Genomic DNA, 13,894 nt, shown 5'->3' with positions numbered 1-13,894 from the left:
GAGATTTTCTACTGTAGAGTGAAAAAAACCCTATATTTATCGATTCACCGTCCAAGCCCAGCCATTGCTCTTCTGGAGATTTGATTGGTGAATACACTGGAGGCTCACATTTGGGTCAAAGAGTATAAAAGCACAAGAGGCGACACTGATGCTTTTTTGGTAACAGACACTAGGGGACGCTTCGATAGCGAAGTCAATATAAGTTCATTGTTTGGGTCAACCTTTTTTGTACTCGTCATCAAGGCGGCACACCAATAAGAGAACGATTATTTGCACCGACCAATAGAGAGCTAGGTCTACTTACGCAGCGTCTGAAGTTTAACAACAAACAAGGAAGAACATGACTGCTGGGTATAACTTTATCTCTTGCAGTGAAAATGTGGATAATTGTATCGTGAATAAAATCAGACTTCTCTTCTAAAGCGACAGCAGGTTTAGCTGTCCTCGCTGAAGCAGACAAACACCATGCTTGTGGAAGATCTACAGCGTACGTCGATGTTATCGCACATCATTTTGGCCTTGACTGTCTTTGTTGCCGTGTACTGTGTCTACGCATTTCACAAACGCCAGGATTATTCAAATATCCCACCCGGTCCAAAACCATGGCCGATAGTGGGCAACCTTGGTGGCTTTCTGATACCTTCATTCGTGTCGAAGAGATTCGCAGGCAAACATGATGTAAACGTCCCCAAGAAAACAATAATAATGTCTCCGCAGGTTGGCTTCATGGAGCAAGCCAAAGTGTATGGGAACATGTACAGTATTTTTGTCGGTAGTCAGCTCGTGGTTGTGCTGAACGGTTATGATGTCGTCAGGGATGCTCTCTCCAACCATGCCGATGTGTTCTCCGACAGACCGGATATCCCCGCCATATCAATAATGACCAAGCGCAAAGGTAAGCTATATGACATTTTCCGCTCACCAGCCGTGCGCAGGAAAGCAGTCAACTTGAATATCCTGACATTTGGCTCCTTTTTGGAGAGGTGCGTTTGAGGCGTCAGCGTTTATAGACTAGGTAGTGGCTTGGAAAGGTAGCTAACTGTTTAGAAGTGTTACAGTGCGTGTGCAAAGGTATCATAACCAGGGGCGCCGTGTAGGGGGGAAAAGTTAGGACAATTCCAAGGTGCCCTGACTGACAGGGGCCCCAAAAAATAGAAAAACGAATATAAATTTTTTTTTTTTTTCATGAGGCCCAAAATTCCTGCCGGCGCCCCTGATCATAACGGTGCAGTTGTAAACACCTACGAACGAGACGTTCCTGTTTTTCTCCTCAGGGATAGTTTTCGCACCTTACGGGCCAGTGTGGCGACAACAGCGGAAGTTCTGCCACACCAAGCTCCGCAGCTTCGGCTTCGGCACGCTGAGTTTGGAGCCCAGCATCCTGCAAGGTCTCGCCATGGTCAAATCTGAACTTCTCCGCCTTAACGACGGATACGAGGGCGTGGACTTAACCCCGATGATCAGCAACGCCGTGTCGAACGTTATCTGTTCGGTTAGCCTCGGGCAGCGCTTTCACCACGAGGACCGGGAGTTCCGGACGCTTCTGGACCTGATGGCGCGAGGGCTCGAGATCAGCGTCAACAGTGCCGCCGTTCTCATCAACGTCTTTCCTTTTCTTTACCACTTCCCGTTCGGCGTGTTCAGAGAACTACGGCGAGTGGAAAGCGACATAACCGCGTTTCTCAAGAACATCATCGTCAGGCACAAGGAGACACTAGACCCTGCCAACCCACGGGATTTGATAGACATGTACTTGGTGGAGATACAAGCCCAGGAGTCTTCTGGAGAGAGAGAGACTAGCTTCTCTGAGGACTATCTCTTCTATATCATAGGGGACCTGTTCATAGCAGGCACAGACACCACCACCAACTCCATATTGTGGATCCTGCTCTATATGGTGCTGTACCCGGAAGTTCAAGGTGAGTCTTGCTCCTTCACAGGAGGGTGCTGGAGGTGCTGATGAGAGTTAGTTTGTTGATGCTGAACGGCAGCTCTCCCCTCCTCCCTCTCTCTCCCTGTGAGCCAGAGCGGGTGCAGGCAGAGATGGACCAGGTGCTGGGTCCAGGCAGGCCTCCGTCCCTGAGCGACAGGGGAAGGCTGCCCTACACGGAGGCCACCATCATGGAGGTGCAGAGGATGACTGTGGTGGTCCCGCTGGCCATCCCACACATGGCCTCCCACACCACAGGTGAGGAGGCTGGCTCACGGCCGCCATCTTGGGAGGGTGTTGTGGTTCACTGTCTTTATTTCTACTTCTCTCTATATATTTTTATTTTCTCTTGATTGTCTCCATCCTTGTCTTCCTCTCTTCCTTCTTACCTTCCACTACTTAGTCAGTTTGGTCCAAAGGAGAGATTTAAAGTGAAAGGACAAAGAAGATTCTGAAGTGACCCAATCACTTCCCGTCTCTCTTCTTCTCCTCTTCCTCTCAGAGTTCCGAGGTTACACCATCCCCAAGGGGACGGTGATCGTCCCCAACCTGTGGTCGGTGCACAGGGACCCTGCGGTCTGGGACCAGCCTGACCTCTTCAACCCCGGACGCTTCCTGGATGACCAGGGGAGGCTGCACAGAACAGAACACTTCATGCCCTTTGGAATAGGTAGAGGGTTCCATTTGGAATACTACTGGTGGGAGTGTTCCGGGGGGGTGTGGGGGGGGGGGGGGGGGGATCTGGCACAGATCGATTGGCGATGTTGTATGTTATACTGTGCAAGTAGGGTGGTTGTTACATTCCTAGTGATGAGCGTGTGTCTGTGTGTGTGTGTGTGTGCTCAGGCCGCAGAGTGTGTATGGGGGAGCAGCTGGCTAAGATGGAGCTGTTCCTGATGATCACAAGCCTCCTCCAGGCCTTCCGCTTCAGTCTCCCCCCAGGGAAGACCCCCCCCTCCCTGGACGGCCGCTTCGGCCTCACCCTGGCCCCCGGCCCCTACACCGTGTGTGTCGCCCCCAGACACTAGCGGCTGCCTAGTGACAGGAGATGCTTGGGTTGTCATCGAATGCATACTGAATGTGTGTGAGTGTGAGCGTGTTATTATGTGGAATACCATGCTACACTTCCCGTGGGACTGTCCAGTCAAAATCCCGCGAGATCTGGGTAGCCAGGACTCCAGGATGAGTTGCTGGTAAACAGCGACTCAATCGCGGAGCTCCACCAATCGCGGAGCTCCACCAATCTGTGTTGGTCACATAATTGACTGAAGCTGCTAATAAGATTCTATGTTTTAATTTTACACCAACTTGCTCCTAAACAGTGTTCTTAATGTATTATATGTAATATTTTTCAGACTAATTCAGCATTCGCTGCTTACCCAAAGATAGTATTAATTAAAAAGGGGCATTTTGTGTAATTTTGTAGATGCTCTTATATTAAAAAACAATGCACTTTCTTCTTTTAAACATGACTTTTTAAGATGTGTAACTGAATAAATGATTTATCATTGTAGTATTCAATGCTATTATGTAATTTTTAAATCTTGTTTTGTTAAGATTGTGCTGCAATAGTTGGCCTATGACTTAATATTTTATTTGATCACACCGTAAATAGGCCAACATGCATTCACGCATAAAGTATCATGGATTATAGACGTATAGAAATCAAACAATAAATGTCTGACCGGACTTTGTACCTAAGTAACCCCTGTGAAACATCCATCTATATCGAATCTGTGTTAAAGGTCATGGAATAGTCAGTATGATCACATGACCATAGCCTGCTATGACCTTCTTCCTACTTTCCACGGTGCGACTCAGTCATTGCTGAGCTTGACTGTGAAGGGACAAGGCAGTCTTCGGTTCAACAATGTCTTTCTTCACACACCAGATAACCAGGGGGCTTTCGTCCTCAGCAGTGAGAAATGTCGTGATCAAGCATGTTACGATCATCGGCGGTGGACAGATGGGCGCAGGAATCGCACAGGTATCCAAGTTTGGTGTTTGGACTTACGCGTGTAGTCTATGATTAATGCAAGGTATGCGTAGTATCATGCTAAGCTACTCCAGCTAGCATGCAAGGAAATGCTGCATAAAGTTAGCAATGCCAGGGCTAAACAAGCGTTATACGTTTTCGCTGGGCAGTTATACAGCATAAAAATCTTTGCAACGCAGGTGTCACTTAAGCAAGTTGTCCAAGTACTATTAAAGGGTGTTGCGAAGTATTTTTGTGCGTATGTATGGCTCTGTGGCATAAATAGCACACTTGCAAACCGAGATAGCTAGCAATATCTAGCCAACACGAGCCGTTTGCTGAAGTAATATCCGCGAATCAGCTATTGGCATTGAAACGGCATACAGTGCTTGCTCCAACCAACCAGCTGACGGATACAATTCAGTGCTCGTCGACTTGTGAACACCAGTTCTTTCCTTAACGACAGGTCGCTGCGTCCACCGGCCATTCGGTGGTGCTGGTGGATACGTCAGAGGACATCCTACAGAAAGCTGCCAAAGGCATCGAGGGTAGTCTCAAAAGGGTGGTGAAGAAGAAGTTTGCTGACAAACCTGAGGTATGCTGGTCAAGAACAACTTTCTAGACACCCGTTTTGTAAAATATTCAGATTTTGCCCGCCATGAGTTATTTGATACATGATAAATTCAGCCAAATATAGAATATACATTGGCTGTACTCAATCATTCTCAAGTAGCCTATATGAGGAACCAATTTTTACTGTTTTGTATTGGGAACAAGCAAATGTAGGAACTAATAACTGCATTTACACTTATTAAAAATATATATTTTTGAAATCCTTCAGCCTTTTAAAATATGTCCTATTTTGAAATGGTGTGGTGGTGTATTCATAGTCTTCTGCTCCAGGCAGGTGCAGAGTTCATTCAGAAGGTGATGCAGAACGTTTCCACGTCAACGGACGCCGCTGCGGTGGTCCAGGGAACCGACCTGGTTCTAGAGGCCATCGTGGAGAACCTGAAGGTCAAGCAGGGGCTGTTCGCTGGCCTGGACAAAGTAGCTCCAGAGTGAGTGGTGGAGCCTGGAGAAACTACCTTAACAATGCCATGAATGCTGAGGACCTGGGTTCGCGTCCGGCCTGGGCACTTTGCGGCATGTCTTTTCTCTGTCTTTTTCTCTCTCTCTTTCCTGTCACCCTTCACATAAAATCTGTCCAATACAGCATGGAAAAGTAAAAAAAACAAAAAAAACATCCTAACGCCGTACACTGTCTCCTCTGCACCAGACACACCATCTTCGCCAGCAACACCTCCTCCCTGCCCATCACAGACATCGCCAGCTCCACCTCCAGACTGGACCGCTTTGGGGGCCTCCACTTCTTCAACCCGGTCCCCATGATGAGGCTGGTGGAGGTCGTCGCCACCTCGGCCACCAGCCAGGAGAGCTTCGACTCCCTGCTGAACTTCAGCAAAGCTCTGGGGAAGACGCCCGTCTCCTGCAAGGTAGGACGATCCGGATAACACATGGCTGAGCGGTTAGGGAGTCGGGCTATAAATCAGAAGGTTGCTGGTTCGATTCCTGGCCGTGCACTTCACCCTACTTGCCTCGGGGAGAATGTCCCTGTACTTACTGTAAGTTGCTCTGGATAAGAGCGTCTGCTAAATGACTAAATGTAATGTAAATAACAGCAGGACACAGTTTGATTTGTACCATTTAATCCCTCCTACCTTCATTGATGTATGATGGTTTAAGGGTATAATATGACGTTATGCTGTCTATTGTAGCAGCTGCAGACTAACCTCAAGTACGTTTACATGCACGCAAATAATCCACAGTTTTTCAGAATATGACAATATTCTGAATTTTAACAATCCATACATCCTTTATCGGGTCATGTAAACAGCATATTCCGTTTGGATATTCTGTACTCAGCACTTTCCGATTAAGACGGGGATATGCCAAACTTATTTCAGTTTTAGGAGGTTTTTGAGATGTGATTTTCGGAATAAGGGCTAAAAACGTAATCTTTTGTGCATGTAAACATGGTCGGGTGTGTGTGTTCTCCAGGACACTCCTGGCTTCATCGTGAATCGCCTGCTGGTTCCTTACATGATGGAGGCCATCAGGCTACATGAGAGAGGTACGTAGGGACACACCTGGAGAAAGGGCGTCCGTGATCCCAAACTCATCTCACTGGATCCCGTCTTCTGAGAGATTACGTGGCGTCAAAAAAGAGGAGGGATATCCTTGATTGGACGGATAAATCGATCTATTGGCTCATGTGTTTGGCTGTTTTCCACAGGCCACGGATCAAAGGAAGATATTGATATTGCCATGAAGCTGGGGGCAGGTTATCCCATGGGACCCTTTGAGCTGCTGGACTACGTCGGACTGGACACGGCTAAATTCATCATCGACGGTGAGGAACCACTTCCTGAATAGTTTCTATAATCACTTCCTCAATTACTAATTACATCATCATCATCACGCATGACGGCATACTTCCACCCACACAAAAAATGATTGGAAGCGCTCCCCCAAAGACTTAACTAGGATTTAACATTGTGTTGTGATGATGACGGTTTCAGGTTGGTGTGCGATGGACCCCGGCAACCCCCTCTTTGGCCAGAGCCCCATGCTCAACAAGCTGGTGGCAGAGGGCAAGTTCGGCAAGAAGACCGGAGAAGGATTCTATAAATACAAGTAGAGAATTAGCTACGCCGTCCGTCGCTAGCTGCCTGCTTGCTGGCTAATCGTTTATTTTTGGAGTCACCTTTTAAATGGTCCGTAGAAGCTCAACAAACGAGTGGATCGTAAACTCATCCTGAACCAGAGGTTGCGTATCAACAGAGATGATCGTCGGTCAGCCCCCCTCCGTTGCTTGTGTGGTGTGATTGTTGGCTGTGTTGAGACCTCTCTGACTAAAGCTATACCCAGAATCCTCTCCTATAACTATTGGAAGAGGATCCAACTGCCTATACTGTCCACGCAGACCATAATGTAGTGTTCATTTTGATGTTGAATATCTCCACGCAAAAATAGTATGAGGTGAACTGAGGGAATCAAGCCAATGACTAAGCAGGGAGTGATCATGTGATCGTGATGGCGGGGGAACTGCATAATACTCTGATAGCAACACTACACTAATGCTGGTATCACATGCCACAGTGCCTTCCTCAATAAAGAGCTCAAAGATCTTCCTCTGGTTTCCTTTTTCCTCTACTGTCATCTTAATGTCCTAATTATGTTGGAAAGATTGTGGCATTCAATGTTTTTCAGTGGAGATGGTTGCGGACTTCAGGAAGAATACAGCCCCACTCACCCCCATCACCCTGTGCGACTCCCCAGTCAACACTGTGGAGTCCTTCCGCTTCCTGGGCACCATCCTCTCCCAGGACCTCAAGTGGGAACTGAACATTAGCTCCCTCACCAAAAAAGCACAACAGAGGATGTACTTCCTACGGCAGCTGAAGAAATTCAACCTGCCAAAGACAATGATGGTGCACTTCTACACAGCCATACTGACGCTTTGTAGCATTTTTTTGTTAATATTATTTTTTATAATGTATATTTTTTCTGTCTTTATATCATTTTAAAATAAATGTTGTTTTGTTGATATATATATATATATATAAATTATGAATGCTATTTTGTTGTTGTTGCTATTTTCATCTTTCAGGGTTTACACCATGATGATCACCATGGTGATATTCACCGCCTCAGTCCAACACGCCGCTGTCAATAACGGACAGGTTAGGGATAATCGACCAGAGAGGCATATCAACTATCAGCAGTCTTCCTATACCATCCTTTTTTGTGTGTTTTTTTAGTATTTTCTATTGTTTGTCATTTCTTGTTTTGTTTTGTCTAGCATGATTTTGTCGGCTGGATGCCGCAGTGTACTGAGGAAACCATGTGGGAAACTTTCCCCGACATCAACGTGACCGCGTTTGGCTTGATCACTGTTAACCTGCTGAGCAGCAAATCCCCTGACTTTGTGAGTACGGGATGACAACAGTGAGCTGTCCAGAAAATACAATAAATATTTTTTTGTAACTGATTTTTATCAGAAAACATCTCTATAAATCTGCTACCACAATCCCTTGTCTCCTCACGCAGAGGGTCCTAGGATCCTTTTCAAATGAGAGGTTTGTTGAAGCGACGCCTCTAAAGCTAATCGAGAAGCTGCAGAAGGACTTGCAGGCTTATGGCGAAGACATCGAAACCAGGAATGTGGACCGTCCTGTGCTGTGCTTGTACCTCGATCCGGAGGAAATAGAGAACAGTGTGGCCATCTAAAATCCCTATAAATTCAACATACCTTTAGTAGGAACCTCTAAAGACTGAGGTCATGGGGCAATTTTCTTTAAGATATATTATTTGGCTTTTTCATGCTTTATCTGATAGTTTTTATGTGAAGTGTGACAGGGAGAGAGTAGGTATTAGGGGTGGGAATCTTTTGGTGCCTCACGATTCGAATCGATTCTTGGGGTCACGATTTGATTAAAAATCGATTCACGATTTTTTCGATTCACGATTTTTTCGATTCACGATTTTTTATCAAATTTCTATTCAATATATGCTTACATTTGATTCCAGTTTGCTGTTTAGTGTTCCTTGTTTCTATTTGACTGATAGGCAGTTAAGTGGTGAAGAAAAAAATCCCAATGCATCAAAACCTTGAAATGTATTGTTTTTCTTGCAGTTTAGTAAACTTATTGTTATTTTATTTTTTTAATTAATCATCATTAGTGTGAATCATCACACACATGAATCGCATCACACACACAAAGACTGAATCGCAATTCAAATGCAAATCGATTTTTGCCCCCACCCGTAAGAGGTATGCACACTTATGAGTTATGGTGGAATGCTGGCAATAAATTTCCTTATTATATTTTCAATGCAGTTGGTATTTCAATGATCTGTTATAGTAAACAACAATTGACTGGCATACACGCTACCAAATATAGATGTTTAGTGGACAGTTTTGATTGGGTGAAGACAAGAGCTGTAATTCAATATAAAACGATTTCACTTATGTTTATCAAACTATTAATTTGTGTGCATGTAATTTTTTTGTATCATAGTTGTGGGATTGATACGACTTTATCAAGTTCAAGTATATATGAATATATACTTGTGAATCATTATGTTAATTGAATTCCCCCCTTTCTATTTCTCTGTTTTCCTAATTTAGAGAATGTTAAGACTGTTTCCAAAGATGAGCCAAAAGCGATGGATACAATCTGCAATGCTGGCAGCACACACCACAGTGCCTTCCTTAATAAAGAGCTCAAAGATCTTCCTGTGGTTTATTTTTTCTTCTACTGTCATCTGAATGTCCTCAATTTGTGTGAAAGAGATTGTGACATTAAACGTTTTTCTTTTTCATACGTTTTGGCAAGATTTGCTCTGAAAGTGTTGGAGTTGGCAAAGCCACAAGATGGCGCGGTATCCCCACTAACGCCAATGTCGCCATTCAGATAACAGATTGGAAAGCAGCTGTCTTCAAACGTTATTAGGAATATTAAAACAGTAAACATAGACTGCCCATCAACAATATATATTAGTCAGAGATTAATGCCTTCAAAATGCTTAACCATGTGGTCAATATAACAGTGTGTTCAAGTAGTTTCTGATGTACACAATAACCAGTGGCGTTTTCATATGTAAAACATTGGTGGGGCAAAAAACATTTAAGATTTTCTATTTAAAATACAAGATACATAGCCTACCAGTAACGCTACAAAACTCCCTCTTGCTACTGATGTGTTTATTTAACACATCAACAAACAGCGTGGCTCCATAAAACACTTTTAACGACAGAGCGGCTTGCTTCTACCAGGTTGTAGTACACATACTGGAGAGAGAGACCTTCTTGTGTAATTGCTCTTCTCTTTCACACACATGTAAAATTACAACGGTCACATTTACAAACCTAAATTAGGAATGCAACCAAGCTCAGAACCAATGTGCCTACAGGGCCATATGCGAACAGCAATGAGCTCAACACAACTGAAGGCCACAACGAAGCGGAAAAAACAACTTTTTAGGGATACAGATCTATTCTATGACAACAACCTTAATAGATCAGCATGGACACACTGACACTCGTCACCCATCTATATCTATCGATCCAGCACAAAAATATGACCAATGGACGGACCAGCACCACAAAGGCAGGATAATAAATATGCTTTCACTCACCAAGGCTGAAGGCTCACTTGAAGAGAAAGGTGCCTTCTTTTGTATGCTAACCGTTAGCCACTTTTTCTTCAAAAACGTTAAACCTGCGGTTACTTTTACCAGCAGTTTGAGTGATGACAATATCCCGTGGCTGATGGGCACCACAAAGTCGCTTTACTTCAAGTTTCTCCTCCAAAATTAAGGGGTTTATAAGGGTATATAAGGGTATATAACCGGTGCTCGAGTGTGAAATCTACTTTATTCATTTTTTCAAGTTATCTAGCGTTTGTGAAGCTAACAAGCTAGCTAAGACAATCTACCCTCCTCGCTTTCTTGCCGACTAATGTTGGCGCCAGACAGACAGACAGTCAATCAGGTCTGAAATACAAAATGACGCTGTGGTGGGCCTTTATATATATCTATGGGGCTACTGGCCCCACTTGGCATCAAATACGTGTGATCTACATTGAGCATGCGTATTAAGACGTATTAATACTTTTACACGTACAATGTACATTGCTTGTGAGAGGGGCTAGCCCCACATTCACGCGTATTACAGCGAACTCGAATCGGCAGAACTCAGTCTGAAGCAGCAAGGCAGGGACCAATGAACATGAAAAAAAATCGTAACACAAATGATATGCAATTTAGGAAGACGCTATATTCATAGATAATATAGGAAGTAATCTTCTATAAATAAGAATAATTTTGTTGCAGTTCTTTCTGTTGACAACAGGTGGCACAGCCCCACCTGCCCCTAATGACCAGTCGCCACTGACAATAGCTAAGGTTTCGATTACTGAAAATGCCCATGGCTGAACTGTAGGGCCTACTGTGTAGCCTAGAACATCACACCCATTTACACATTAGTGACTGTGGGAAATTCATTTAAATTCATATTTACGTTTTTATGGTTTGTAGCCTACTGTTATTTGTTAATTGACCTTGGGGGTGTTACAGTAAGCGGGTTTAGTGAAAACTTAGTTGACTCAGCTTCGTTACTGTAGGCCTACTGAAGTAGATTTGTCTGGTATCAGGATGTGTGTACTTTTGCCATATGTTCTCTTCAGGAACAATACATTAAATACTAAAACATGATACCTTATGTTCCCGAATTTGCCTCTTTCTGTGTCCCTATCTGGAATAATTTGTTTAGTGCCATGTTCCAGAATCTAACATGCAATAATCACAACAAAAAAACGGACTTAAATCAAGTAACACTGAATTCTATACTGCGAATTACCTCAAGTAAAAATGTATAGCTAGCTATTAAACTGATCACTTCAGCTGGGAGCAGGACGATGTTTAGAAGACCCCCATCTCACCTTTCTATGTCGTTCCTTTCCATTCAGAAAGCTCCCTATATAAGCTCAGAGCTAATGTAGATTTCCCTATTTATTCACTGTGCTGTAATACCGGGTGAAGTTTGCCCTGGGCGTAGCATGCTGCCTGCGTTTTAATTGCTGGTCCACTTTCTGAAGCCTTTTGAAGTCTCCCCCTTGAGATTAACATCCAATACACTTAACTTGTCTTGCAGTTTCTTGAGGGGGCCAATGTGAGGCGATGTTGACTATCAATGCTCATTGATGTTGACAACCATATAGGGCTGTGTTTCGTATAATATGCAGAATTCAAAGGGTTTTTCGCTGGCTTGGCTCAAATAAAGTCATATATGTACGTGTATAAATCAAAAATAAATATATATACACTCATTTATATATACTGCATATGTGTGTATATATACACATGTGTGTATTCTTGAGGTTGAAGTATATAACTTGATTCCATTTTTTATTTTGTACTTCCATGCTTGGTCTAAAAGGTTATTTGTCTATGAGTAGCATCAACGGTAGCACTTTCTGCATTTCACATGATCAGTTCTCTAACTCTCTGCTTTAAACCTTAAAGAGATACAACCAGAGGAAGCACAAGCCAATGATGCCTTTTTATTTTTCATAAAAAATAAACAAAACCAAAAAACAACAACAAAAAAACGACATTGAGAAACATTTCAAATATGACCACTTGGGTAGCAAAGTGCTCTTCCAAGATGACAGTGACTCTAAAATATGAGAATGGAATGAAAACAAAACAATGCATCATCAAGTAACACAAACAAAAGAGCATAAAATCAATAAAACGTTTACACAGATGCTTGCATGGGTAAAGTAGACCAACTACATGGGGGAACCACACTATTAGCTACCAGAGAGAGAAGACAAACAAGGTCCATCGCAATTAAAGAAAACAGACTGCCAAGTGCTGGGGTAAATATATATATCTGCTTCATTTGTCTGCTTCAGAACAATAAAATAGAGGCACGTTCTGCCTGTGTTCCAACATTGCCTGCAAAAATACCAAGAAAAAGTGACAGTTTGAATCTTGACAGTTAGTTTTAAAAAGTACACATACTTGAGAGAGCATTATTTTACATCTGAACAAGACTCGAGAAGTTACTATTTGTTACAAATAGTTATCAAAAGAAGCCTTAATTTGAATTTTTCTGCAAGACGCTTCAACAAGAAAAATGGCTTTCCTGTGTCCAAAGCTTATTCTTATATACGACTATATATAAAAAATGAAATAAAAAATGATAATCATATTTAAAAAAACAATCACTGAAAATATACACCTAGCAAATAAAAAAAAAATTACAAAAAAAGCATACAAATGAAATTCAACCGTAAAATAAAATAAAAAATAGAAAAAAAAAGTTGATCCTTTTTTGCACCAACTGGTCTTCGAAAAAACAAAATGGAGTCTTGAGAGAGGCGTTTCCTTGACAACACAAGTTCCCTCAGTCTTCCCCATGATAGTGCAGTCTTACAGGAAGTGTTAGGTTGGGTCAGAACCCTAACATGGGGTCTCAAATCCAGTGAGAAAGAAAAAGGGGGGAGGGGGGAGGTCATGATAAGAGGGCTGAACACATTGGTCTGTACAAAGGGAACAGAAGTGATACAAATAACTTAGAATAACTTAAACAGATGTTTGTGTGAATGTGTGTGTGTTTTGGTAGGGTCAGGTGTTAAGGTATGTGTGTGTGTGCGCTTGGCAGACTGCTGAAACAGGCGTTCAGTGTCTCTAGATTACAATAAAGCTGATTGTGACTTTAAGCAAACGAACCAAAACACGAGAAAATTTATATTTTCTTTTGTTCCGCTCGACCGAGTGAGGGAAGGAGGGGAGCCAGGAAGGAGGAGTCTGTGTTGCTGAGCGTCTTGATGAGGGTGATTGATTGTCTTGTTCAGTTCTTTACAGTTCCAGACTGGGGGAAGGCCAGACTCAAGCGGGGGGAGGGGGGGGGGTCCTCTGAGAACAGAAAGTAGGGGGCTAGGGTTCCTCTGAGATAGGAAGTTGGAGGACTATGGGATTGCAGAGGGTGAAGGGGGAGTGTAGGGGTGGCGAGGGGTGGAGGAGGTGTGGTTTGGGGGTGGAGGCAGGGTGGAGGGGTTTGGGGGTCTAGGTGGAGGAGGGGTTTGGGGGTCTAGGTAGAGGGGGTGTGGAAGTTTGGGGGTCTAGCAGGGTGGAGGCAGGGTGGAGGGGGTTAGGGTTTGGGGGTCTAGCAGGGTGGAGGCAGGGTGGAGGGGGTTAAGGTTTGGGGGTCTAGCAGGGTGGAGGCAGGGGGGAGGGGGTTAAGGTTTGGGGGTCTAGCAGGGTGGAGGCAGGGTAGAGGCAGGGTGGAGGGGGTTAAGGTTTGGGGGTCTAGCAGGGTGGAGGCAGAGTGGAGGGGGTTAAGGTTTGGGGGTCTAGCAGGGTGGAGGCAGGGGGGAGGGGGTTAAGGTTTGGGGGTCTAGCAGGGTGGAGGC

At 44.0% G+C, this 13,894-nt stretch overlaps 2 protein-coding genes and 1 long non-coding RNA gene across 3 annotated transcripts; all 3 read left to right on the top strand.

The window, feature by feature from the left end:
• Positions 1-340: 340 nt before the first annotated feature.
• Positions 341-3,611, top strand: cyp2u1 (cytochrome P450, family 2, subfamily U, polypeptide 1). Its single transcript, XM_067250115.1, has 5 exons — positions 341-895; positions 1,275-1,919; positions 2,027-2,188; positions 2,433-2,600; positions 2,777-3,611. The coding sequence occupies exons 1-5, from the start codon at positions 466-468 to the stop codon at positions 2,956-2,958; spliced, it is 1,587 nt and encodes a 528-aa protein (XP_067106216.1). The 5' UTR covers positions 341-465; the 3' UTR covers positions 2,959-3,611.
• Positions 3,612-3,740: 129 nt separating this feature from the next.
• hadh (hydroxyacyl-CoA dehydrogenase) lies at positions 3,741-7,096 on the top strand. Its single transcript, XM_067250116.1, has 7 exons — positions 3,741-3,917; positions 4,372-4,500; positions 4,809-4,966; positions 5,185-5,401; positions 5,967-6,039; positions 6,202-6,318; positions 6,488-7,096. The coding sequence occupies exons 1-7, from the start codon at positions 3,801-3,803 to the stop codon at positions 6,604-6,606; spliced, it is 930 nt and encodes a 309-aa protein (XP_067106217.1). The 5' UTR covers positions 3,741-3,800; the 3' UTR covers positions 6,607-7,096.
• A 697-nt stretch (positions 7,097-7,793) lies between these two features.
• LOC136956825 (uncharacterized) lies at positions 7,794-9,204 on the top strand. The gene is made up of 2 exons (XR_010878243.1): positions 7,794-7,896; positions 8,019-9,204. It is a non-coding gene; the product is annotated as an uncharacterized lncRNA (long non-coding RNA).
• Positions 9,205-13,894: the final 4,690 nt, after the last annotated feature.

Source organism: Osmerus mordax, chromosome 14, assembly GCF_038355195.1.
Source record: "Osmerus mordax isolate fOsmMor3 chromosome 14, fOsmMor3.pri, whole genome shotgun sequence".
Lineage (NCBI taxonomy): Eukaryota > Metazoa > Chordata > Actinopteri > Osmeriformes > Osmeridae > Osmerus > Osmerus mordax.
The sequence above is the reverse complement of the archived record's forward strand: the minus strand, read 5'-3'. Positions and strand labels throughout refer to the sequence as shown.